The sequence below is a fragment of the Salmo trutta genome, chromosome 3, assembly GCF_901001165.1.
Source record: "Salmo trutta chromosome 3, fSalTru1.1, whole genome shotgun sequence".
Lineage (NCBI taxonomy): Eukaryota > Metazoa > Chordata > Actinopteri > Salmoniformes > Salmonidae > Salmo > Salmo trutta.
Window position 1 is genome coordinate 74,274,796 of NC_042959.1, and position 25,890 is coordinate 74,300,685.

At 44.8% G+C, this 25,890-nt stretch overlaps 1 protein-coding gene and 1 long non-coding RNA gene across 4 annotated transcripts in view; both read right to left on the reverse strand.

The window, feature by feature from the left end:
• Window positions 1–1,504: 1,504 nt before the first annotated feature.
• LOC115189271 (inward rectifier potassium channel 2) lies at window positions 1,505–10,647 on the reverse strand. The gene is made up of 4 exons (XM_029747886.1): window positions 10,211–10,647; window positions 8,157–9,801; window positions 5,338–5,655; window positions 1,505–5,110 (listed from the first exon to the last, which is right to left on the reverse strand). The coding sequence occupies exons 2-4, from the start codon at window positions 9,189–9,191 to the stop codon at window positions 4,877–4,879; spliced, it is 1,587 nt and encodes a 528-aa protein (XP_029603746.1). The 5' UTR covers window positions 9,192–9,801; window positions 10,211–10,647; the 3' UTR covers window positions 1,505–4,876.
• A 157-nt stretch (window positions 10,648–10,804) lies between these two features.
• The window catches only part of LOC115189287 (uncharacterized), a 31,507-nt gene continuing 16,421 nt past the window's right edge, over window positions 10,805–25,890 (reverse strand). For 2 of the 3 annotated variants that reach the window (XR_003876827.1, XR_003876833.1), the window contains exons 3-4: window positions 13,678–13,828; window positions 10,805–13,406 (exon numbers count right to left, since the gene is read on the reverse strand). This is a non-coding gene — a long non-coding RNA (uncharacterized LOC115189287). The remainder of the gene's footprint in view (window positions 13,407–13,677; window positions 13,829–25,890) is intronic. The other variant, XR_003876839.1, reaches the window with a different exon arrangement.

Here is a 25,890-nt window from a genome sequence, read left to right on the forward strand (position 1 = left end):
GTTACAGTGAGGGAAAAAAGTATTTGATCCCCTGCTGATTTTGTACGTTTGCCCACTGACAAAGAATTGATCAGTCTATAATTTTAATGGTAGGTTTATTTGAACAGTGAGAGACAGAATAACAACAAAAATATCCAGAAAAACGCATGTCAAAAATGTTATAAATTGATTTGCATTTCAATGAGGGAAATAAGTATTTGACCCCCTCTCAATCAGAAAGATTTCTGGCTCCCAGATGTCTTTTATACAGGTAACAAGCTGATATTAGGAGCACACTCTTAAAGGGAGTCCTCCTAATCTCAGCTTGTTACCTGTATAAAAGACACCTGTCCACAGAAGTAATCAATCAATCAGATTCCAAACTCTCCCCCATGGCCAAGACCAAAGAGCTCTCCAATGTCAGGGACAAGATTGTAGACCTACACAAGGCTGGAATGGGCTACAAGACCATCGCCAAGCAGCTTGGTGAGAAGGTGACAACAGTTGGTGCGATTATTCGCAAATGGAAGAAACACAAAAGAACTGTCAATCTCCCTCGGTCTGGGGCTCCATGCAAGATCTCACCTCGTGGAGTTGCAATGATCATGAGAACGGTGAGGAATCAGCCCAGAACTACACAGGAGGATCTTGTCAATGATCTCAAGGCAACCTCAAGGACCATATGCACCCAGACAACAATTGGTAAGGACTGAAATCCTGCAGCGCCCGCAAGGTCCCCCTGCTCAAGAAAGCACATATACATGCCCGTCTGAAGTTTGCCAATGAACATCTGAATGATTCAGAGGACAACTGGGTGAAAGTGTTGTGGTCAGATGAGACCAAAATGGAGCTCTTTGGCATCAACTAACTCGCCGTGTTTGGAGGAGGAGGAATGCTGCCTATGACCCCAAGAACACCATCCCCACCGTCAAACATGGAGGTGGAAACATTATGCTTTGGGGGTGTTTTTCTGCTATGGGGAAATGGCAACTTCACCACATCAAACGGACGATGGACGGGGCCATGTACCGTCAAATCTTGGGTGAGAACCTCCTTCCCTCAGCCAGGGCATTGAAAATGAGTCGTGGATGGGTATTGCAGCATGACAATGACCCAAAACACACAGCCAAGGGAACAAAGGAGTGGCTCAAGAAGAAGCACATTAAGGTCCTGGAGTGGCCTAGCCAGTCTCCAGACCTTAATCCCATAAAAAATCTGTGGAGGGAGCTGAAGGTTCGAGTTGCCAAACATCAGCCTCGAAACCTTAATGACTTGGAGAAGATCTGCAAAGAGGAGTGGGACAAAATCCCTCCTGAGATGTGTGCAAACCTGGTGGCCAACTACAAGAAACGTCTGACCTCTGTGATTGCCAACAAGGGTTTTGCCACCAAGTACTAAGTCATGTTTTGCAGATGGGTCAAATACTTATTTCCCTCATTAAAATGCAAATCATTTTATAAAATTTTTGACATGCGTTTTTCAGGATTTTTTTGTTGTTATTCTGTCTCTCACTGTACAGACTGATCATTTCTTTGTCAGTGGGCAAACGTACAAAATCAGCAGGGGATCAAATACTTTTTTCCCTCACTGTATTATGTGATACCACACATGGCAGTTTAACTTAATGTAAAGTGTGACTAAATATTGTGGTAGTAATGGCATAGAAGTTAGAACTCTTTATCTCTCAATAACATCAGTATACATATTTCAGAAACCATCACTTTCAGAAGAGTTACACGATTCAACAAAATAGACAGGCAATAAAAAAATCTAAGTTGAACATTGCAAATCATGTGCTAGTTATAGAATAACACCATAGACTTCTTTTTGAAGGCACCACCCAATGAATTAGTCTCCCACATAGTGTGAGACAGACACCATCCAATGCATTAGTCTCCCACATAGTGTGAGACAGACACCAACCAATGCATTAGTCTCCCACATAGTGTGAGACAGACACCATCCAATGCATTAGTCTCCCACATAGTGTGAGACAGACACCAACCAATGCATTAGTCTCCCACATAGTGTGAGACAGACACCACCCAATGCATTAGTCTCCCACATAGTGTGAGACAGACACCATCCAATGCATTAGTCTCCCACATAGTGTGAGACAGACACCAACCAATGCATTAGTCTCCTACATAGTGTGAGACAGTCACCACCCAATGCATTAGTCTCCCACATAGTGTGAGACAGACACCATCCAATGCATTAGTCTCCCACATAGTGTGAGACAGACACCAACCAATGCATTAGTCTCCTACATAGTGTGAGACAGTCACCACCCAATGCATTAGTCTCCCACATAGTGTGAGACAGACACCAACCAATGCATTAGTCTCCCACATAGTGTGAGACAGACACCAACCAATGCATTAGTCTCCTACATAGTGTGAGACAGTCACCACCCAATGCATTAGTCTCCCACATAGTGTGAGACAGACACCAACCAATGCATTAGTCTCCCACATAGTGTGAGACAGACACCAACCAAAGCAGAACCATAGAATTCAGGATTAGTCATCCATTCTAATTCTTTGAACAGAACCTCTCTCAGAGAACAGAATGTCACAAACATTTAATTCCTCCTCAGGTGGTTTGTCAGTGCAGTTGTGAGCCCTCACAGTTTACAGTAAGAACAGGAAGACGTAGGGAGTGGTGAGGGAGGTTTTCTTTACGTAAATGTACTGCAGTGAAGTGACAGTTGTACGTTTCAGGTCCTCAGTACATGCTTCCAGTGGTCATGGCAGTCCAACAGGTTTACGGTCCATTTACAGTCCCAGCTTAGGGTGCTCTGCCAAGGCCTGGACACTTCCAACAATGTCACCTTAAAGGTAAACTCAGCTAAATGACGTTGCCACGAGCAGCACTGCAGTTATTGAGATGAGCGAGATGCAAGAATTCACTATCACAGTCTCACACACACGAGTGAAAGTAGAGGTCATTTCTTCCCAGTATGGGACCTCCTATGTTCACAGAATTCCATATAGAATCCCTATTCATTCATTACATATAGAATCTCTATTAATTCATTAGGATCTCTGTGGGCCTAGTACTAAAGATTTGTTATTTAACTTTTAAAATGTATTACCTTTTACTGTGGCATAAACCACCAGTCATGATGTTTGTCAAACAAACGCCTGATTGTCAAAGAATCACTTCAAAGTTCTCCTTTACATGTTCATCCACTCTCAACATATTTCCAGCCTCCAAACTGTGGTGAATGGAAAGCGACATCTTTTACACAAAACACCGCAAAGTGTAATGACGTTTAGGTGATCGTCATTAGGCCAGAATTTATGCGTCCACTGCTGTCCGCGCACGTCTCGGTGTCAGCCATTCATCTCAGCCTCGGTAACATTTTGTTTTCATTATTGTGATAGGCTCATGTTTTACCGGTATGGAATACCCTCACTATTTATTTAAACAGCTGAGAAGTTGAGCCTCACACTTCAACGCTCTTAGTTGTTGTGGAAATTGACCTACTATGCTGTTTACTTTCTGCATCTACGTCCTATCGCTGAGTCTACCTTTAACATCCCCCCATTTCTCCCTTAAAATTCAACCAAATATACAGTATTCAGAAAATTAAATAAATAAATAAAATACTGAGGAAAATCGTACAAAGTTAAATGTTTGAGGAACACAGAATCTTAGGTGACAGAATCTCATATTCAAGACAGAGGTAAACATTGACATACGATTGTCCCTTCAGCTGGGTACTGTAGAATTTAAAAATAACATAAGGTAACATTTTAATAAAAGTTCTGCTTACAAAGTACTTATAAACCTTTGTTTGTTAACCATAGTTAACCATATTAAACAATGAATCATAAGTTTAGAAGTAGACCTTAAAATAACATGTTACCAGACTATGCACTCATGTGGTTTTGTGCTGACACTGCACCCAGTTGAACATGCAACATGTTTGATTAAATAAAGCAAATATATAATAGTCTTGCATTATAAATACAGAATAACAACATACAGTACAAGTCAAAGAAACCGCTTAAAACCGCTGCTTATTTTCAGCTGTTTCTCTGTATCCATTTTGTTACATATCAGTCTAACACAACAGACCTGCTCAAACCTTGACAGAACACAAATGACCAGAATCAAAAACATATCAATAATACCTTCTCATTTAGTTCATAACAAACAGCCCTCAATGTGTAGATTACACCGTTTTACCTCATTCTGTCACACAGTATTCCACAGGTTTGGGGTAGAAGTTACCCGTAGGCACAGATCTAGGATCAGCTTAGCCTCTCCAAAACCTAACCTTCACCATTAGGGGGCAGAAACACTAAACTGGTCATAGCTCAGTGTCTAGGGGGCAGCTTCACCTTACTCCCATGCGTCCAGTGTGAGTTGTAACTGAACAGGAGCTGCAGTTACAGACTGAAGCCAATAGGGGTCAGTGTTGTATGTGTTGTCAGCTAGGTGCTGGAGCCAGTGGTGAATGTAGCGGTTGGTTGACGGGACGGGTCTGAGACAGACGTGTTCATAATGATTCTGAAAGATCGCTATGTCCAAATCAGCCAACACAGTCAGAGTAGCAGCAGCCCATCTACCCCTTTCAATGACACTTCTCTCTCTCCTTTTCTGTCCTATCTGTCTGTCCTTTTCTCTCTCTGTTTGACAGTATACAGTCTCTCTCTCGCCGTTTGTCTCTCGGCGTCTTTGTCGTGTCTCCTGTTTCTCTTTCTACACCTCTCTCAACTTCAGTCTCTCAATGTTGTCCTTTTCCCTAAATCGTGTACTTACCTTTCTCTACTTTGGTCTCTTTCCCTATGAAGCCTGTCTCTCTTTCTGCCTCTCTCTCCCTCTGTCTGTCCCTGACTTCCTGTGGATCCCAGGTCAATTCCTGTCCCCTCTGCCTGTCACCTCCCTAGTTAGTGTGGGTGGGTTGTGAGAGGGAGGATCGGTGGGTCAGGGGGGAGGGGCAGCCGCCAGGGTTGCCCTCAGGGTCATTGTCAGGGGAGACGAGCTGCAGGGCTACTTCGTTCTCGTAGCAGAAGGAGGAGCGTGAGCCCTGGATGTACTTCTGCTCGGCCAACTCTTTAGCGCTGCAAGAGGGTGTGCTGGGAATCTCATAGGTCCGGTGGAAGAACGAGTAGTCCACCTGGATAAGAAAAAGAGAGGGGTCACTCGGGATAAGAAAAAGAGAGGGGTCACTCTGGATAAGAAAAAGAGAGGGGTCACTCTGGATAAGAAAAAGAGAGGGGTCACTCTGGATAAGAGTGTCTGCTGAATGGCTAAAATGTAGAGAAAAGGGAAAACGTAACAACGAAGCTAGCAGAGCAGAAACTCTTTCCTCTTCTGTTTCTATAGTTCCTCTTCCCCTCTTACCTGGTAACAGTTCTTCCTCTCGAAGAGCACAGGTTCGAAGCGGTGACCCCAGAGGATCTCGGAGGCGAGGTAGGAGCTGCGACACTGTGTGGTCATGGCCGTGGCCTCCACCATACCCTCCAGAATGACCACCACCTCCAGCTCTGCGTCGCCCTCCAGCATCCGACGGTCCATCTCGAAAAACGGCGACTCATCGTTGATCTCGTGGACGATGGTTACCGGGGAAACCAGGAAGATGCGGTCGGTTCCTGTGTCGAATCCCACGTTGATGTCCTCGTTGTCCAGCGGGAGGAACTCTCCCTCTGGGGTCACCCTCGGCTGGGGGAGGGGGGAAGAACAGGGGTAGAGAAAGGGAAGGAAAGAGGGTATGAGGTTAGTGATTAAGTGTTTAGTTTTTACATTGTTTACAGGAACATTGTGTATAGTTCAGTCCAAAGTCTTAAGTGTTATGTTCCACAGAAAGCGCTCGCCTGCCTATATTTCTTGGCTGCACCAGTCTGCAGCCATACTCCGCAGGCCTAGGCTTACTACCCAACCTTTCCCCTGAGTCAATCCCCAGCCTCAGCACTGAGAAATACAATTCTGACATGATCCCCCAAAACTTATCAAAGCTGCCCCGTCTGAACTTTGACATGGTCAAGCTTTTAAGAAGATCAAAATGTCCCTCTCTTCACCTCCCTGCTCTAGAGCTTTACAACCCACAGGACAATGAAAGCAGTGGTAGGTAAGGGCCACATGAAACACAATAGATACAGACCGGCAGACAATACGTCAGAACACACACCACCATGCAAACTTTCACCAAAATTGCTAACAGATGGCCAGAAAAGAGTATTATCTATATAGAGTACGCAGACAGAGCCACACACACACACACACACACACACACACACACACACAGGTTTTGAGTTAAAGAATCCTGGGGAAATGAATCCCTTAGTAAATCTTCTAAACCCCTGAGGGAGAATAAAACAAGCTCTCATTAACCACAGCACAGTCCAGATGGCCTCACCGATATCACTCTCGCTCTCCCTCTCTACTGCTCTCTCTCGCTCTCCCTCTCTACTGCTCTCTCTAGCTCTCCCTCTCCCTCTCTACTGCTCTCTCGCTCTCCCTCTCCCTCTCTACTGCTCTCCCTCTCCCTCTCTACTGCTCTCTCTCGCTCTCCCTCTCTACTGCTCTCTCTCGCTCTCCCTCTCCCTCTCTACTGCTCTCTCTCTTTCGCTCTCCCTCTCCCTCTCTACTGCTCGCTCTCCCTCTCCCTCTCTACTGCTATCTCTCTCTCTCGCTCTCCCTCTCTACTGCTCTCTCTCCCTCTCCCTCTCTACTGCTCTCTCTCCCTCTCCCTCTCTACTGCTCTCTCTCGCTCTCCCTCTCTACTGCTCTCTCTCTCCCTCTCTACTGCTCTCTCTCGCTCTCCCTCTCTACTGCTCTCTCTCACTCTCGCTCTCCCTCTCCCTCTCTACTGCTCTTTCTCCCTCTCCCTCTCTACTGCTCGCTCTCACTCTCCCTCTCTACTGCTCTCTCTCGCTCTCCCTCTCTACTGCTCTCTCTCTCTCTCTCTCGCTCTCCCTCTCTACTGCTCTCTCTCGCTCTCCCTCTCCCTCTCTACTGCTCTCTCTCGCTCTCCCTCTCTACTGCTCGCTCTCACTCTCCCTCTCTACTGCTCTCTCTCACTCTCCCTCTCTACTGCTCTCTCTCACTCTCCCTCTCTACTGCTCTCTCTCACTCTCCCTCTCTACTGCTCTCTCTCGCTCTCGCTCTCCCTCTCTACTGCTCTCTCTCACTCTCGCTCTCCCTCTCCCTCTCTACTGCTCTTTCTCCCTCTCCCTCTCTACTGCTCGCTCTCACTCTCCCTCTCTACTGCTCTCTCTCGCTCTCCCTCTCTACTGCTCTCTCTCTCTCTCTCTCGCTCTCCCTCTCTACTGCTCTCTCTCGCTCTCCCCTCTCCCTCTCTACTGCTCTCTCTCGCTCTCCCTCTCTACTGCTCGCTCTCACTCTCCCTCTCTACTGCTCTCTCTCACTCTCCCTCTCTACTGCTCTCTCTCACTCTCCCTCTCTACTGCTCTCTCTCACTCTCCCTCTCTACTGCTCTCTCTCGCTCTCGCTCTCCCTCTCTACTGCTCTCTCTCACTCTCCCTCTCTACTGCTCTCTCTCACTCTCCCTCTACTGCTCGCTCTCACTCTCCCTCTCTACTGCTCTCTCTCACTCTCCCTCTCTACTGCTCTCTCTCACTCTCCCTCTCTACTGCTCTCTCTCGCTCTCGCTCTCCCTCTCTACTGCTCTCTCTCACTCTCGCTCTCCCTCTCCCTCTCTACTGCTCTTTCTCCCTCTCCCTCTCTACTGCTCGCTCTCACTCTCCCTCTCTACTGCTCTCTCTCGCTCTCCCTCTCTACTGCTCTCTCTCTCTCTCTCTCGCTCTCCCTCTCTACTGCTCTCTCTCGCTCTCCCTCTCCCTCTCTACTGCTCTCTCTCGCTCTCCCTCTCTACTGCTCGCTCTCACTCTCCCTCTCTACTGCTCTCTCTCACTCTCCCTCTCTACTGCTCTCTCTCACTCTCCCTCTCTACTGCTCTCTCTCACTCTCCCTCTCTACTGCTCTCTCTCGCTCTCGCTCTCCCTCTCTACTGCTCTCTCTCACTCTCCCTCTCTACTGCTCTCTCTCGCTCTCGCTCTCCCTCTCTACTGCTCGCTCTCCCTCTATCTCTCTCTTAATACAGTACTGATGTGTCCTGCCTCTTCTACTGTTTACAGCCTCTTCAGTCTCTTTACTCCCTTCTTTCATCCCTCAACCAATCTTCTTCTTCTCTCCTTTCTTACCTTCAATAGCTGTGCACGTACGTGTGCCTCTACCAGGTGGCTCTTGCGTAGGTTCCCCACCCTCCACATCATGCAGAGTTTCCCGTCTCTCAGCGCCACCACTGCCGTGTCAGAGAACAACAGCGTCTCATTACGCTTCTTGGGCTTAGCGATCTTCGCCATGACCGCTCCGATGATGAAGGCGTCGATGATGCAGCCCACAATGCACTGCAAGACGACCGCCATCACCGCCAGGGGGCAGGCCTCGGTCACGCTGCGGAAGCCATAACCGATGGACGTCTGCGTCTCCAGGGAGAACAGGAAGGCCGCCATAAAGCTGTTCACTTGAACGAAACACGTTTCCTCCACTTCCACCACCGCCCCTGCCCCGGACTCATCTCCTCCCCCGGAAGAGGCACCCGAGCTGGGGTTAAGGTGGATGGCGAAGTCCCCGTGTGCGGCGGCAATGAGCCAGAAGGCGAAGCCAAAGAGCAGCCAGGAGAGGAGGAAGGAGAGGCAGAAGATGACTAGCATCCAACGCCAGCGGATGTCCACGCAGGTGGTGAAGAGGTCGCTGAGGTAACGCTGGCCCCTCTCGCTCATGTTGACGAAGGTGACGTTGCAGCGCCCGTCCTTGCCCACAAAGCGGTGGCGGGGCCGGCGGCTAGAGCGCCGGGTGGGCCGGCGGCTTGAGGAGGAAGGGGACGACAGTGTTGAATCTCGGTCCGAGGACGAACAGCCTTCTCCCCTTCTCCCCAGACTTCCGCCCCTCCCGCCCCTCAGTCCTGAGCGCCCTCCTCCTTTCATCGATCCTTCCCCTCCTGCCTCCAGGGCTCCGCTGGGCCTCCGTGCATTGCTGCCGTTGCCCTGCAGGGGGAGTGCTTTGCCATTTCGGTTGTGTGTGGGAGAGGGGCTGGTGGGGCTCCCTGAGCCTCCCGTGCTCCCCCCCACCCTGGCCGTGTCAGCAACACTCAGAGCCAGCTTAATGACTTCCTCCTCGTCTACCAGCCCGTCAACCACCACACTGAAACGTCGCTTAACACGCGCCGCTCCCATGGTGCTAAATACAATGTCTTACGCTGATGAAGCTGTAGTCTCAACTCCTATGTGCTTTGTGAGTTTATGACCACCTAGGTATTGATAAGAACCTGGTGTTCTGTACTTCTTTCCAGTTCCACTGTTTCTATGGTGAAAAGTAATCCATCTGATGTGGTAAAGGTAGATCCATGAGGAAAAGCTCTATCCAGCAGTAGATGAATTCGCTCACTTCATGGATCATTGTTCCACTAACTTTTTATTAACAGTCAGGGTTACTCACAGCTCTACAGTGTCCTGATTCACAGTCTTCCTTCCATTCTCTTGAAGGAAGCTCAGTGGTCAAGCTGTTGCTGTATATACTCCTCTGGTCAACAAGCAGTGTTGTTTCAGAAACGTATTCCACAGCAGCAGATAGACAGTCTCGCAGTAATACTGTATAGTCGCTGTAGTACTTACACTCCTTTGGGCTGAAGAGGGAGGTTACACACGTGTCCAGGGTATCAACAGGAGGGACCCATAGTCTGTGGCCATCTTACGAGGGAGCGGGAGTTTTGCTGACAGTTTGAAACAGCACGAGGGAAAGACATTGAGCAGGCTACAGGAACTGAGAAGCTTGAAAGGATGAGAGCTGGGGATAGAATGGTGTAGTAGTAAGGAGGATATATACTCCCCACATTCACTAAAGTGCAATATGACAATACAGAGTCCAGGGGTAGATCCACAGTACAGTCAAACGGTGTCTATGTTTCTAACACGTATCTAACATGCAACCAGCAGAGAAAAGCATGCTGTTTCTTACGTTCCATGATCTTCACTTCCCAGTGGTTTGGTCATGGAAAATACACAAGGCAGATTGAAACAGAGGAGGAACTCCTTAGACTATTGATTCAGATAATGGTACACAATTCCAATACATTCACTGACCTATCAGTCAGAATATGTTCCTCCACCCTTTTATACCTATGTTTAATTTGCTACAGGGCCTCGGAATACATTTATGAGCTACAGTAGCCATGCACTGTGTAAATAATACTCACTCAGTGTCTCTCACAAGTGGGAGACTGTGACCAGCAGTTTCCCCTCAAATCCAAGTATCTTTTCCAAGCCACAAAAGTCCTCAAATGTCAGTGGTGAGTTCTTGGCACAACAAAAGCAGACTTTTAGAGACATTTGAAATTTGTTTGTGGCTCTCTCAGGTGACTGTTTTTTTAACAGGATATCCTATTCCTGAGAGTCTCTGTGTTTCTCCTAAAGGCATTGTCAATTCAGTACAGAACACACTGCACAGACTGACTACTGACCAGATCAACTACATCGTATTAACTCAGTGTTGTAAAAATGTATACAACAATAAGGAGACTTACTCTCCACTACAACTGCATGGGAGAATTCTCTATAACAGAGGGAGTGAGGGAAAGAGAGGGAGAATTCTCTATAACAGAGGGAGTGAGGGAAAGAGAGGGAGAATTCTCTATAACAGAGGGAGTGAGGGAAAGAGAGGGAGAATTCTCTATAACAGAGGGAGTGAGGGAAAGAGAGGGAGAATTCTCTATAACAGAGGGAGTGAGGGAAAGAGAGGGAGAATTCTCTATAACAGAGGGAGTGAGGGAAAGAGAGGGAGAATTCTCTATAACAGAGGGAGTGAGGGAAAGAGAGGGAGAATTCTCTATAACAGAGGGAGTGAGGGAAAGAGAGGGAGAAAGACAATAAATAAAAGGAGAGAGAATGAAATTACTTGACTAGAATGCCAAGGCATGTACAATTGTGTGTACTTTCTGTGTACCTATTTTTGTGTACCATCCTATACATATGATACCAGGATTAATAATATACAACACCTATTATAGAGTCAAAGTGAGTGTGTAGGAGGAGCAGAATCCTATTGGCCGGTTGTGGGGAAAGAGGGGAGGGGTAACAGGCACACAGGGCATACACCTGTGGATGACCTCTATGAAAACTCAGAGCTCAAAGGTTATTTCAGAGGTCAAATCCTGTCCAATCCTGGGACGGGAGGTGCCATGTGCTTGTTTTTTCTAAACGGGTTGGCTTTAGTTCTCTCCTCTTGGTTCAAGTGTCACACTCAACACCCCTGCTTGACAGAGAACACACATGTTTATCCATTTCAGAAAAGCTTCCAGTCTAATTCCTTTGGAAAAAATTTGCAGAGGACATGCAAGGAAAACTGGGTAAAAACAACGACCCACTGAGGCAAACAAAGGTAATATTTTGGGAAGAGAGATTTTTTTGTTTGTTGCATGCCAAATCCCTTAGGGATAAAAACAAAGAAAACTCAAAAGGTTTGATTCAGGGCAAATCCAAATGACATAAAAAAGGTTTGGATGCGATATTAGACTTTACCTTCCGTACACATTTCCTGTGGACTGTGGTTTCGAACGCTGGCAAGTCTTTGACCCCCAGTGAACAAGCTAAACATGTTACTAGGTTCCTGAGGAACAGTTCAAACCCTTCACCAGCTCCCTGAGGACAGTTTACAGTGTAACACCTTGACCAGATCACTAATGACAGTTTACAGTGTAACACCCTGACTAGGAGCAACAAAGGCACAACACAGGAGAATACCAAGGCAACAGTCGTTGGTTTACACAGAGACAGCTGTTACCTGTTGTCCTAGGTTTACAGAGACAGGTGTTACCCGTTGTCCTAGGTTTACACAGAGACAGCTGTTACCTACTGCCCTAGGTTCACACAGAGACAGATGTTACCAACTGTCCTAGGTTCACACAGAGACAGATGTTACCTACTGTCCTAGGTTCACAGAGACAGATGTTACCTACTGTCCTAGGTTCACACAGAGACAGATGTTACCTACTGTCCTAGGTTCACACAGAGACAGATGTTACCTACTGTCCTAGGTTTACACAGAGACAGGTGTTACCTGTTGTCCTAGGTTTACAGAGACAGGTGTTACCTGTTGTCCTAGGTTTACACAGAGACAGATGTTACCTGTTGTCCTAGGTTTACACAGAGACAGGTGTTACCTGTTGTCCTAGGTTTACACAGAGACAGGTGTTACTTGTTGTCCTAGGTTTACACAGAGACAGGTGTTACTTGTTGTCCTAGGTTTACAGAGACAGGTGTTACCTGTTGTCCTAGGTTTACACAGAGACAGGTGTTACCTGTTGTCCTAGGTTTACAGAGACAGGTGTTACCCGTTGTCCTAGGTTTACACAGAGACAGCTGTTACCTACTGCCCTAGGTTCACACAGAGACAGATGTTACCTACTGTCCTAGGTTCACACAGAGACAGATGTTACCTACTGTCCTAGGTTCACACAGAGACAGATGTTACCTACTGTCCTAGGTTCACACAGAGACAGATGTTACCTACTGTCCTAGGTTCACACAGAGACAGATGTTACCTACTGTCCTAGGTTTACACAGAGACAGGTGTTACCTGTTGTCCTAGGTTTACAGAGACAGGTGTTACCTGTTGTCCTAGGTTTACACAGAGACAGATGTTACCTGTTGTCCTAGGTTTACACAGAGACAGGTGTTACCTGTTGTCCTAGGTTTACACAGAGACAGGTGTTACCTGTTGTCCTAGGTTTACAGAGACAGGTGTTACCTGTTGTCCTAAGTTTGCAGAGAGACAGGTGTTACCTGTTGTCCTAGGTTTACACAGAGACAGGTGTTACCTGTTGTCCTAGGTTTACAGAGAGACAGGTGTTACCTGTTGTCCTAGGTTTACAGAGACAGGTGTTACCCGTTGTCCTAGGTTTACAGAGACAGGTGTTACTTGTTGTCCTAGGTTTACAGAGACAGGTGTTACCTGTTGTCCTAGGTTTACACAGCGACAGGTGTTACCTGTTGTCCTAGGTTTACACAGAGACAGGTGTTACCTGCTGTCCTAGGTTTACAGAGACAGGTGTTACCTGTTGTCCTAGGTTTACACAGAAACAGGTGTACCCATGTCACACAAACAGTAAGAGAGGGGTGAAGAGAAGAGAAGCCTCTACAACAAGTGGAAGTGGGGAAAGAGATCCCTCCTAAAGTGAGAGGTGACGTAGGGGTTCATTTTGACTGGTCTGCTGCCCTCCCTCTCTCAGGCATAGTAACAGGAATTTAGGGGCTGCACTTCTGAGAAAGTAGAGAACGCACAATCCTTCTCTCTTTCCTTCTTTCTCTGACGTTTTCTTCTTTCACTCAGTCAGTCATCACATTTCGTATCCTGTTTTGTTCCTCCCATGATGCCTCTCCTGTGTCCTTGCCAACCTGGGAATAACATGACAATACAGATCAAACCAACCAACAATCAGCATAAACAGAGATAAAACCATGACTTCAGATCTCCTTTGTGAAAACAGATGCTCTGATGATGTAAGCAGATAGGTCTTGTCCTGTGGACATTCTGAGAAGGTAAGACGGTAAAGAGCTAAAGGACAGGATGGACTCACCGTCTCTAACCCTCTATGGTTTTCATCTTCATTTGTAATAGCTCAATGAAAACCCATAATAAAACTAATAAAATCATGTAATCAGTAACCTGTTCCTTGAGACTTGGTCTGTCTGGGTGCTCTGGTGTAGCTCTTGTAGCACAACAAATATTCCTGTGTCCAGTTTACTGGGAGTGTTGATGTTGTGTATCCAACTTCTTGGAAAGAATGGGAAGAAATGTCTCCATAAAGTCATGGAACCTGGAATAAAAAGAAACAGAGGGGTGGAATAAGAGAACCACTTCCATTGTGATAGTTTACTGTACATCTTTACGATCATATTTTATGACCCATACAGGTGAATAAGCTGTGAATTTGGGCCCCAATACTGTACATCTTGACAGTTATTGCAAACACACACACACACACACACACACACACACACACACGTTTATTTTACTATCCTTCTGGGGACCAAACAATTGATTCCCATTTCAAATCCTACTTTCCATAACCCTTAACCCTAATGCTAACCTTAACCCCAAAATCCTAACCTTAAAACAAACTCAAACCCTAACCCTGAACCCTGAACCCTAACTCTAACTCTGATGTGTTACAGAGGAAACATTTGATGAATAATGCTGCAAAAGAAAGGACAAGGAGAAAGAGGGAGGAGACTCCTGTCACCCAAGTCACAGACTGTTCTCTCTGCTACTGTACGGCAAGCGGAATATAGAATGAGACAGAGAGAAGAAGGGGAGAACTGTAGTATATAGAATGAGACAGAGTAGATGGGGTGAACTGTAGTATATAGAATGAGACAGAGTAGAGGGGGTGAACCGTAGTATATAGAATGAGACAGAGTAGATGGGGTGAACTGTAGTATATAGAATGAGACAGAGTAGATGGGGTGAACTGTAGTGTATAGAATGAGACAGAGAGAAGAAGGGGAGAACTGTAGTATATAGAATGAGACAGAGTAGAGGGGGTGAACTGTAGTATATAGAATGAGACAGAGTAGAGGGGGTGAACTGTAGTGTATAGAATGAGACAGAGTAGATGGGGTGAACTGTAGTATATAGAATGAGACAGAGAGAAGAGGGGGTGAACTGTAGTATATAGAATGAGACAGAGTAGATGGGGTGAACTGTAGTATATAGAATGAGACAGCGAGAAGAAGGGGAGAATTGTAGTATATAGAATGAGACAGAGTAGATGGGGTGAACTGTAGTATATAGAATGAGACAGAGTAGATGGGGTGAACTGTAGTATATAGAATGAGACAGAGTAGATGGGGTGAACTGTAGTATATAGAATGAGACAGAGTGGATGGGGTGAACTGTAGTATATAGAATGAGACAGCGAGAAGAAGGGGAGAATTGTAGTATATAGAATGAGACAGAGTAGATGGGGTGAACTGTAGTATATAGAATGAGACAGAGTAGATGGGGTGAACTGTAGTATATAGAATGAGACAGAGTAGATGGGGTGAACTGTAGTATATAGAATGAGACAGCGAGAAGAGGGGTGAACTGTAGTATATAGAATGAGACAGAGTAGATGGGGTGAACCGTAGAATATAGAATGAGACAGAGTAGAGGGGGTGAACCGTAGTATATAGAATGAGACAGAGTAGATGGGGTGAACTGTAGTATATAAAATGAGACAGAGTAGATGGGGTGAACTGTAGTATATAGAATGAGACAGCGAGAAGAAGGGGAGAACTGTAGTATATAGAATGAGACAGAGTAGATGGGGTGAACTGTAGTATATAGAATGAGACAGAGTAGAGGGGGTGAACTGTAGTATATAGAATGAGACAGCGAGAAGAAGGGGAGAACTGTAGTATATAGAATGAGACAGAGTAGATGGGGTGAACTGTAGTATATATAATGAGAGAGTAGAGGGGGTGAACTGTAGTATATAGAATGAGACAGAGTAGATGGGGTGAACTGTAGTATATAGAATGAGACAGCGAGAAGAAGGGGAGAACTGTAGTATATAGAATGAGACAGAGTAGAGGGGGTGAACTGTAGTATATAGAATGAGACAGCGAGAAGAAGGGGAGAATTGTAGTATATAGAATGAGACAGAGTAGATGGGGAGAACTGTAGTATATAGAATGAGACAGAGTAGATGGGGTGAACTGTAGTATATAGAATGAGACAGAGTAGATGGGGTGAACTGTAGTATATAGAATGAGACAGAGAGAAGAGGGGTGAACTGTAGTATATAGAATGAGACAGAGTAGATGGGGTGAACTGTAGTATATAGAATGAGACAGAGTAGATGGGGTGAACTGTAGTATATAGAATGAGACAGCGAGAAGAAGGGGAGAATTGTAGTATATAGAATGAGACAGAGTAGAGGGGGTGAACTGTAGTATATAGAATGAGACAGAGAGAAGAGGGGTGAACTGTAGTATATAGAATGAGACAGAGTAGAGGGGGTGAACCGTAGTATATAGAATGAGACAGCGAGAAGAAGGGGAGAACTGTAGTATATAGAATGAGACAGAGAGAAGAGGGGGTGAACCGTAGTATATAGAATGAGACAGAGTAGAGGGGGTGAACTGTAGTATATAGAATGAGACAGAGAGAAGAGGGGGAGAACTGTAGTATATAGAATGAGACAGCGAGAAGAAGGGGAGAACTGTAGTATATAGAATGAGACAGAGAGAAGAGGGGGAGAACTGTAGTATATAGAATGAGACAGCGAGAAGAAGGGGTGAACCGTAGTATATAGAATGAGACAGAGTAGAGGGGGTGAACTGTAGTATATAGAATGAGACAGAGAGAAGAGGGGGAGAACTGTAGTATATAGAATGAGACAGAGTAGAGGGGGTGAACTGTAGTATATAGAATGAGACAGAGAGAAGAGGGGGAGAACTGTAGTATATAGAATGAGACAGACAGAAGAGGGGGTGAACCGTAGTATATAGAATGAGACAGAGTAGAGGGGGTGAACTGTAGTATATAGAATGAGACAGAGAGAAGAGGGGGAGAACTGTAGTATATAGAATGAGACAGCGAGAAGAAGGGGTGAACCGTAGTATATAGAATGAGACAGAGTAGAGGGGGTGAACCGTAGTATATAGAATGAGACAGAGTAGATGGGGTGAACCATAGTATATAGAATGAGACAGAGTAGATGGGGTGAACTGTAGTATATAGAATGAGACAGAGTAGATGGGGTGAACCGTAGTATATAGAATGAGACAGAGTAGATGGGGTGAACTGTAGTATATAGAATGAGACAGAGTAGATGGGGTGAACCGTAGTATATAGAATGAGACAGAGTAGATGGGGTGAACCGTAGTATATAGAATGAGACAGAGTAGATGGGGTGAACCGTAGTATATAGAATGAGACAGAGTAGAGGGGGTGAACTGTAGTATATAGAATGAGACAGAGTAGATGGGGTGAACCGTAGTATATAGAATGAGACAGCGAGAAGAAGGGGAGAACTGTAGTATATAGAATGAGACAGAGTAGATGGGTGAACTGTAGTATATAGAATGAGACAGAGTAGATGGGGTGAACTGTAGTATATAGAATGAGACAGAGTAGAGGGGGAGAACCGTAGTATATAGAATGAGACAGAGAGAAGAAGGGGAGAACTGTAGTATATAGAATGAGACAGAGAGAAGAGGGGGTGAACTGTAGTATATAGAATGAGACAGCGAGAAGAAGGGGAGAACTGTAGTATATAGAATGAGACAGAGTAGAGGGGGTGAACCGTAGTATATAGAATGAGACAGCGAGAAGAGGGGGTGAACTGTAGTATATAGAATGAGACAGAGTAGAGGGGGTGAACCGTAGTATATAGAATGAGACAGAGTAGATGGGGTGAACTGTAGTATATAGAATGAGACAGCGAGAAGAAGGGGAGAACTGTAGTATATAGAATGAGACAGAGTAGAGGGGGTGAACCGTAGTATATAGAATGAGACAGCGAGAAGAGGGGGTGAACTGTAGTATATAGAATGAGACAGAGTAGATGGGGTGACCGTAGTATATAGAATGAGACAGAGAGAAGAGGGGGTGAACCGTAGTATATAGAATGAGACAGAGTAGAGGGGGTGAACTGTAGTATATAGAATGAGACAGAGAGAAGAGGGGGTAAACCGTAGTATATAGAATGAGACAGAGTAGATGGGGTGAACCATAGTATATAGAATGAGACAGAGTAGATGGGGTGAACCGTAGTATATAGAATGAGACAGAGTAGATGGGGTGAACTGTAGTATATAGAATGAGACAGAGTAGATGGGGTGAACCGTAGTATATAGAATGAGACAGAGTAGATGGGGTGAACCGTAGTATATAGAATGAGACAGAGTAGATGGGGTGAACCGTAGTATATAGAATGAGACAGAGTAGAGGGGGTGAACCGTAGTATATAGAATGAGACAGCGAGAAGAAGGGGAGAACTGTAGTATATAGAATGAGACAGAGAGAAGAGGGGGTGAACTGTAGTATATAAAATGAGACAGAGTAGAGGGGGTGAACCGTAGTATATAGAATGAGACAGAGTAGATGGGGTGAACCGTAGTATATAGAATGAGACAGAGTAGAGGGGGAGAACTGTAGTATATAGAATGAGACAGAGAGAAGAGGGGGTGAACTGTAGTATATAGAATGAGACAGCGAGAAGAAGGGGAGACCTGTAGTATATAGAATGAGACAGAGTAGAGGGGGTGAACCGTAGTATATAGAATGAGACAGAGTAGAGGGGGTGACCGTAGTATATAGAATGAGACAGAGTAGAGGGGGTGAACCGTAGTATATAGAATGAGACAGAGTAGAGGGGGTGAACCGTAGTATATAGAATGAGACAGAGTAGAGGGGGTGACCGTAGTATGTAGAATGAGACAGAGTAGAGGGGGTGAACCGTAGTATATAGAATGAGAGAGAGTAGAGGGGGTGACCGTAGTATATAGAATGAGACAGAGTAGAAGGGGTGAACCGTAGTATATAGAATGAGACAGAGTAGAGGGGGTGAACCGTAGTATATAGAATGAGACAGAGAGTAGAGGGGGTGAACCGTAGTATATAGAATGAGACAGAGTAGAGGGGGTGAACCGTAGTATATAGAATGAGACAGAGTAGAGGGGGTGAACCGTAGTATATAGAATGAGACAGAGTAGAGGGGGTGAACCGTAGTATATAGAATGAGACAGAGTAGAGGGGGTGAACCGTAGTATATAGAATGAGACAGAGTAGAGGGGGTGAACCGTAGTATATAGAATGAGACAGAGAGAAGAGGGGGTGAACTGTAGTATATAGAATGAGACAGAGTAGAGGGGGTGAACCGTAGTATATAGAATGAGACAGCGAGAAGAAGGGGAGAACTGTAGTATATAGAATGAGACAGAGTAGAGGGGGTGAACCGTAGTATATAGAATGAGACAGCGAGAAGAAGGGGAGAACTGTAGTATATAGAATGAGACAGAGTAGAGGGGGTGAACCGTAGTATATAGAATGAGACAGCGAGAAGAAGGGGAGAACTGTAGTATATAGAATGAGACAGAGTAGAGGGGGTGAACCGTAGTATATAGAATGAGACAGAGTAGAGGGGGTGAACCGTAGTATATAGAATGAGACAGAGTAGAGGGGGTGAACCGTAGTTTATAGAATGAGACAGAGAGAAGAGGGGGTGATCCGTAGTATATAGAATGAGACAGAGAGTAGAGGGGGTGAACCGTAGTATATAGAATGAGACAGAGTAGAGGGGGTGAACCGTAGTATATAGAATGAGAAAGAGTAGAGGGGGTGAACCGTAGTATATAGAATGAGACAGAGTAGAGGGGGTGAACCATAGTATATAGAATGAGACAGAGAAGAGGGGGTGAACAGTAGTATATAGAATGAGACAGAGTAGAGGGGGTGACTGTAGTATATAGAATGAGACAGAGAATAGAGGGGGTGAAACGTAGTATATAGAATGAGACAGAGTAGAGGGGGTGAACCGTAGTATATAGAATGAGACAGAGTAGAGGGGGTGAACCGTAGTATATAGAATGAGACAGAGTAGAGGGGGTGAACCGTAGTATATAGAATGAGACAGAGTAGAGGGGGTGAACCGTAGTATATAGAATGAGACAGAGTAGAGGGGGTGAACCGTAGTATATAGAATGAGACAGAGTAGAGGGGGTGACCGTAGTATATAGAATGAGACAGAGAGTAGAGGGGAAGAACCGTAGTATATAGAAGGAGACAGAGTAGAGGGGGTGAACCGTAGTATATAGAATGAGAAAGAGTAGAGGGGGTGAACCGTAGTATATAGAATGAGACAGAGTAGAGGGGGTGAACCATAGTATATAGAATGAGACAGAGAAGAGGGGGTGAACAGTAGTATATAGAATGAGACAGAGTAGAGGGGGTGACTGTAGTATATAGAATGAGACAGAGAATAGAGGGGGTGAAACGTAGTATATAGAATGAGACAGAGTAGAGGGGGTGAACCGTAGTATATAGAATGAGACAGAGTAGAGGGGGTGAACCGTAGTATATAGAATGAGACAGAGTAGAGGGGGTGAACCGTAGTATATAGAATGAGACAGAGTAGAGGGGGTGAACCGTAGTATATAGAATGAGACAGAGTAGAGGGGGTGAACCGTAGTATATAGAATGAGACAGAGTAGAGGGGGTGACCGTAGTATATAGAATGAGACAGAGAGTAGAGGGGAAGAACCGTAGTATATAGAATGAGACAGAGTAGAGGGGGTGAACCGTAGTATATAGAATGAGACAGAGAGTAGAGGGGGTGAACCGTAGTATATAGAATGAGACAGAGTAGAGGGGGTGAACCGTAGTATATAGAATGAGACAGAGTAGAGGGGGTGAACAGTAGTATATAGAATGAGACAGAGAGTAGAGGGGGTGAACCGTAGTATATAGAATGAGACAGAGTAGAGGGGGTGACCGTAGTATATAGAATGAGACAGAGTAGAGGGGGTGAACTGTAGTATATAGAATGAGACAGAGTAGAGGGGGTGAACCGTAGTATATAGAATGAGACAGAGTAGAGGGGGTGAACCGTAGTATATAGAATGAGACAGAGTAGAGTGGGTGAACTGATGTATATAGAATGAGACAGAGTAGAGGGGGTGAACTGATGTATATAGAATGAGACAGAGTAGAGGGGGTGAACCGTAGTATATAGAATGAGACAGAGTAGAGGGGGTGAACCGTAGTATATAGAATGAGACAGCGAGAAGAAGGGGAGAACTGTAGTATATAGAATGAGACAGAGTAGAGGGGGTGAACCGTAGTATATAGAATGAGACAGAGTAGAGGGGGTGAACCGTAGTATATAGAATGAGACAGAGTAGAGGGGGTGAACCGTAGTTTATAGAATGAGACAGAGAGAAGAGGGGGTGATCCGTAGTATATAGAATGAGACAGAGTAGAGGGGGTGAACCGTAGTATATAGAATGAGACAGAGTAGAGGGGGTGAACCGTAGTATATAGAATGAGACAGAGTAGAGTGGGTGAACTGATGTATATAGAATGAGACAGAGTAGAGGGGGTGAACTGATGTATATAGAATGAGACAGAGTAGAGGGGGTGAACCGTAGTATATAGAATGAGACAGAGTAGAGGGGGTGAACCGTAGTATATAGAATGAGACAGCGAGAAGAAGGGGAGAACTGTAGTATATAGAATGAGACAGAGTAGAGGGGGTGAACCGTAGTATATAGAATGAGACAGAGTAGAGGGGGTGAACCGTAGTATATAGAATGAGACAGAGTAGAGGGGGTAAACCGTAGTTTATAGAATGAGACAGAGAGAAGAGGGGGTGATCCGTAGTATATAGAATGAGACAGAGAGTAGAGGGGGTGAACCGTAGTATATAGAATGAGACAGAGTAGAGGGGGTGAACCGTAGTATATAGAATGAGACAGAGTAGAGGGGGTGAACCGTAGTATATAGAATGAGACAGAGTAGAGGGGGTGAACCGTAGTATATAGAATGAGACAGAGTAGAGGGGGTGAACAGTAGTATATAGAATGAGACAGAGTAGAGGGGGTGACTGTAGTATATAGAATGAGACAGAGAGTAGAGGGGGTGAACCGTAGTATATAGAATGAGACAGAGTAGAGGGGGTGAACCGTAGTATATAGAATGAGACAGAGTAGAGGGGGTGAACCGTAGTATATAGAATGAGACAGAGTAGAGGGGGTGAACCGTAGTATATAGAATGAGACAGAGTAGAGGGGGTGACCGTAGTATATAGAATGAGACAGAGTAGAGGGGGTGAACCGTAGTATATAGAATGAGACAGAGTAGAGGGGGTGACTGTAGTATATAGAATGAGACAGAGAGTAGAGGGGGTGAAACGTAGTATATAGAATGAGACAGAGTAGAGGGGGTGAACCGTAGTATATAGAATGAGACAGAGTAGAGGGGGTGAACCGTAGTATATAGAATGAGACAGAGTAGAGGGGGTGACCGTAGTATATAGAATGAGACAGAGTAGAGGGGGTGAACCGTAGTATATAGAATGAGACAGAGTAGAGGGGGTGAACCGTAGTATATAGAATGAGACAGAGTAGAGGGGGTGAACCGTAGTATATAGAATGAGACAGAGTAGAGGGGGTGACCGTAGTATATAGAATGAGACAGAGAGTAGAGGGGAAGAACCGTAGTATATAGAATGAGACAGAGTAGAGGGGGTGAACCGTAGTATATAGAACGAGACAGAGAGTAGAGGGGGTGAACCGTAGTATATAGAATGAGACAGAGTAGAGGGGGTGAACCGTAGTATATAGAATGAGACAGAGTAGAGGGGGTGAACAGTAGTATATAGAATGAGAGAGTAGAGGGGGTGAACCGTAGTATATAGAATGAGACAGAGTAGAGGGGGTGACCGTAGTATATAGAATGAGACAGAGTAGAGGGGGTGAACCGTAGTATATAGAATGAGACAGAGTAGAGGGGGTGAACTGTAGTATATAGAATGAGACAGAGTAGAGGGGGTGAACTGTAGTATATAGAATGAGACAGAGTAGAGGGGGTGAACCGTAGTATATAGAATGAGACAGAGTAGAGGGGGTGAACTGTAGTATATAGAATGAGACAGAGTAGAGGGGGTGAACTGATGTATATAGAATGAGACAGAGTAGAGGGGGTGACCGTAGTATATAGAATGAGACAGAGTAGAGGGGGTGAACTGTAGTATATAGAATGAGACACAGTAGAGGGGGTGACCGTAGTATATAGAATGAGACAGAGTAGAGGGGGTGAACTGTAGTATATAGAATGAGACAGAGTAGAGGGGGTGAACTGTAGTATATAGAATGAGACAGAGTAGAGGGGGTGAACCGTAGTATATAGAATGAGACAGAGTAGAGGGGGTGAACTGTAGTATATAGAATGAGACAGAGTAGAGGGGGTGAACTGATGTATATAGAATGAGACAGAGTAGAGGGGGTGAACTGATGTATATAGAATGAGACAGAGTAGAGGGGTGAACTGATGTATATAGAATGAGACAGAGTAGAGGGGGTGAACCGTAGTATATAGAATGAGACAGAGTAGAGGGGGTGAACTGTAGTATATAGAATGAGACAGAGTAGAGGGGGTGAACTGATGTATATAGAATGAGACAGAGTAGAGGGGGTGAACTGTAGTATATAGAATGAGACAGAGTAGAGGGGGTGAACTGTAGTATATAGAATGAGACAGAGTAGAGGGGGTGAACTGATGTATATAGAATGAGACAGAGTAGAGGGGGTGAACTGTAGTATATAGAATGAGACAGAGTAGAGGGGGTGAACTGATGTATATAGAATGAGACAGAGTAGAGGGAGTGAACTGTAGTATATAGAATGAGACAGAGTAGATGGGGTGAACCGTAGTATATAGAATGAGACAGAGTAGAGGGGGTGAACTGATGTATATAGAATGAGACAGAGTAGAGGGGGTGACCGTAGTATATAGAATGAGACAGAGTAGAGGGAGTGAACTGTAGTATATAGAATGAGACAGAGTAGAGGGGGTGAACTGTAGTATATAGAATGAGACAGAGTAGAGGGGGTGAATTGTAGTATATAGAATGAGACAGAGTAGAGGGGTGAACTGTAGTATATAGAATGAGACAGAGTAGAGGGGTGAACTGATGTATATAGAATGAGACAGAGTAGAGGGGTGAACTGATGTATATACAGTCACCGAGGTAACTGAAAAAGAGATAAAAAGGAAGGGGATTGGTTTGAGGGGGAATGTAGCCGTGATAGAGAGATCTGATAGTGAATTATAAATTAGATTGGGATGAAGACTAAGATTGGGAACGGTATTGAGATCTGTGTTGCGGTGGTGGTGACGGAATGCTGCTGATTACAGCTGGGCTCGTGACTGCGGTAATCCCACCATTACTCTGATAATCCACTCAAGTCTTTATATAAGAACCACTCAACCACAGCCAGAGGGAGTGTACACATACAGGTAGGATACAGTAGGTAACTGAACACACATGTAGGAACCACTACACATTGGTAACTTTAACTGTACACATACTGGTGATTGGCTGCAGTATACACACACACATAGGTAGGATACAGTACAAGTAGGTAAAGGTACAGACTTCACACAGTGTGTGTGACTGTGTGTGTGTGAGAGAGAGAGAGAGCGAGACTGTGAATCCCAAACTGCCCCCTAGCCCCTATCAACTCCCTTGGAGGGCCCCCCGTTGTCAGGTGTTGCTGATGAAGCTCAGGGGGTGACTTCCAGAGAGTGGTAATGGAATCAATAAACCATCAACTTCAAGACACACTCCTGACTTGAATGACATTCGAATTAACAAATCCCCCTGTCGTTTTACAAGATATAAACCTCAGTAACAGTTAAACATTTCATTTGTGTGGTATTTCATCTTTTACATGTGTCAAGTTTCGAAATCCGACAAACAAATGCATGTGGTGTAAAGTACTTATGTAAAAATACTTTCAAGTATTACCTAAGTAGTTTTTTGGGGTATCTGTACTTTACAATTTATATTTTTGACAACTTTTACTTCACTACATTCCTTAAGAAAATATTGTACTTTTTAGGCCATAGATTTTCCCTGACACCCCAAAGTATTCGTTACATTTTGAATGTTTAGCAGCACAGGAAAACGGTCCAATTCATGCACTTATCAACAGAACACTAAACCCTGGTCATCCCTACATCCCTACTGCCTCTGATCTAGTGGACTCATTAAACACACATGTTTCGTTTGTAAATTATGTCTAAATGTTGGAGTTTGCCCCTGGCTATCTGTACATTTAACAAATATTTGCTTAATATAAGGAATTTGCTTAATATATTTATACTTTTACTTTTGATACTTAAGTATATTTTAGCGATTCCATTTACTTTTGATGCTTAAGTATATTTAAAACCCTATACTTTTAGACATTTACTCAAATAGTATTTTACTGGGTAACTTTCACTTTTACTTGAGTCATTTTCTATTAGGTATCTTTACTTTTACAGTGCCTTGCGAAAGTATTCACCTCCCTTGGCATTTTTCCTATTTTGTTGCCTTACAACCTGGAACTAAAATATATTTTTGGGGGGTTTGTATTATTTGATACAAACATGCCTATCCACTTTGAAGATGCAAAATATTTTTTATTGTGAAACAAACAAGAAATAAGAAAAAAAAAACAGAAAACTTGAGCGTGCATAACTATTCATCCCCCCCAAAGTCAATGTTTGTAGAGCCACCTTTTGCAGCAATTACAGCTGCAAGTCTCTTGGGGTATGTCTCTATAAGCTTGGCACATCTAGCCACTGGGATTTTTGCCCATTCTTCAAGGCAAAACTGCTCCAGCTCCTTCAAATTGGATGGGTTCCTGCTGGTGTACAGAAATCTTTAAGTCATACCACATATTCTCAATTGGATTGAGGTCTGGGCTTTGACTAGGCCATTCCAAGACATTTAAATGTTTCCCCTTAAACCCCTCGAGTGTTGCTTTAGCGGTATCCTTAGGGTCATTGTCCTGCTGGAAGGTGAACCTCTGTCCCAGTCTCAAATCTCTGGAAGACAAACAGGTTTCCCTCAAGAATTTCCCTGTATTTAGCGCCATCCATCATCCCTTCAATTCTGACCAGTTTCCCAGTCCCTGCCGATGAAAAACATCCCCACAGCATGATGCTGCCACCACCATACTTCACTGTGGGGATGGTGTTCTCGGGGTGATGAGGTGTTGGGTTTGTGCCAGACATAGCGTTTTCCTTGATGGCCTAAAAGCTCAATTTTAGTCTCATCTGACCAGAGAACCTTCGTCCATACGCTCTGTGGAGTGTACGGCTTAAAGTGGTCCTATGGAC

Bases quoted from the DNA above. Each gene is read 5' to 3' on its own strand.
- LOC115189271 (XM_029747886.1), bottom strand. From the start codon at position 9,191: ATGGGAGCGGCGCGTGTTAAGCGACGTTTCAGTGTGGTGGTTGACGGG. The intron at 5,656-8,156 runs GTAAGAAAGGAG...CCCCTCCCCCAG, and splicing joins TACGTGCACAGCTATTGAAG to CCGAGGGTGACCCCAGAGGG. The intron at 5,111-5,337 runs GTAAGAGGGGAA...TTTCTTATCCAG, and splicing joins AGAGGAAGAACTGTTACCAG to GTGGACTACTCGTTCTTCCA.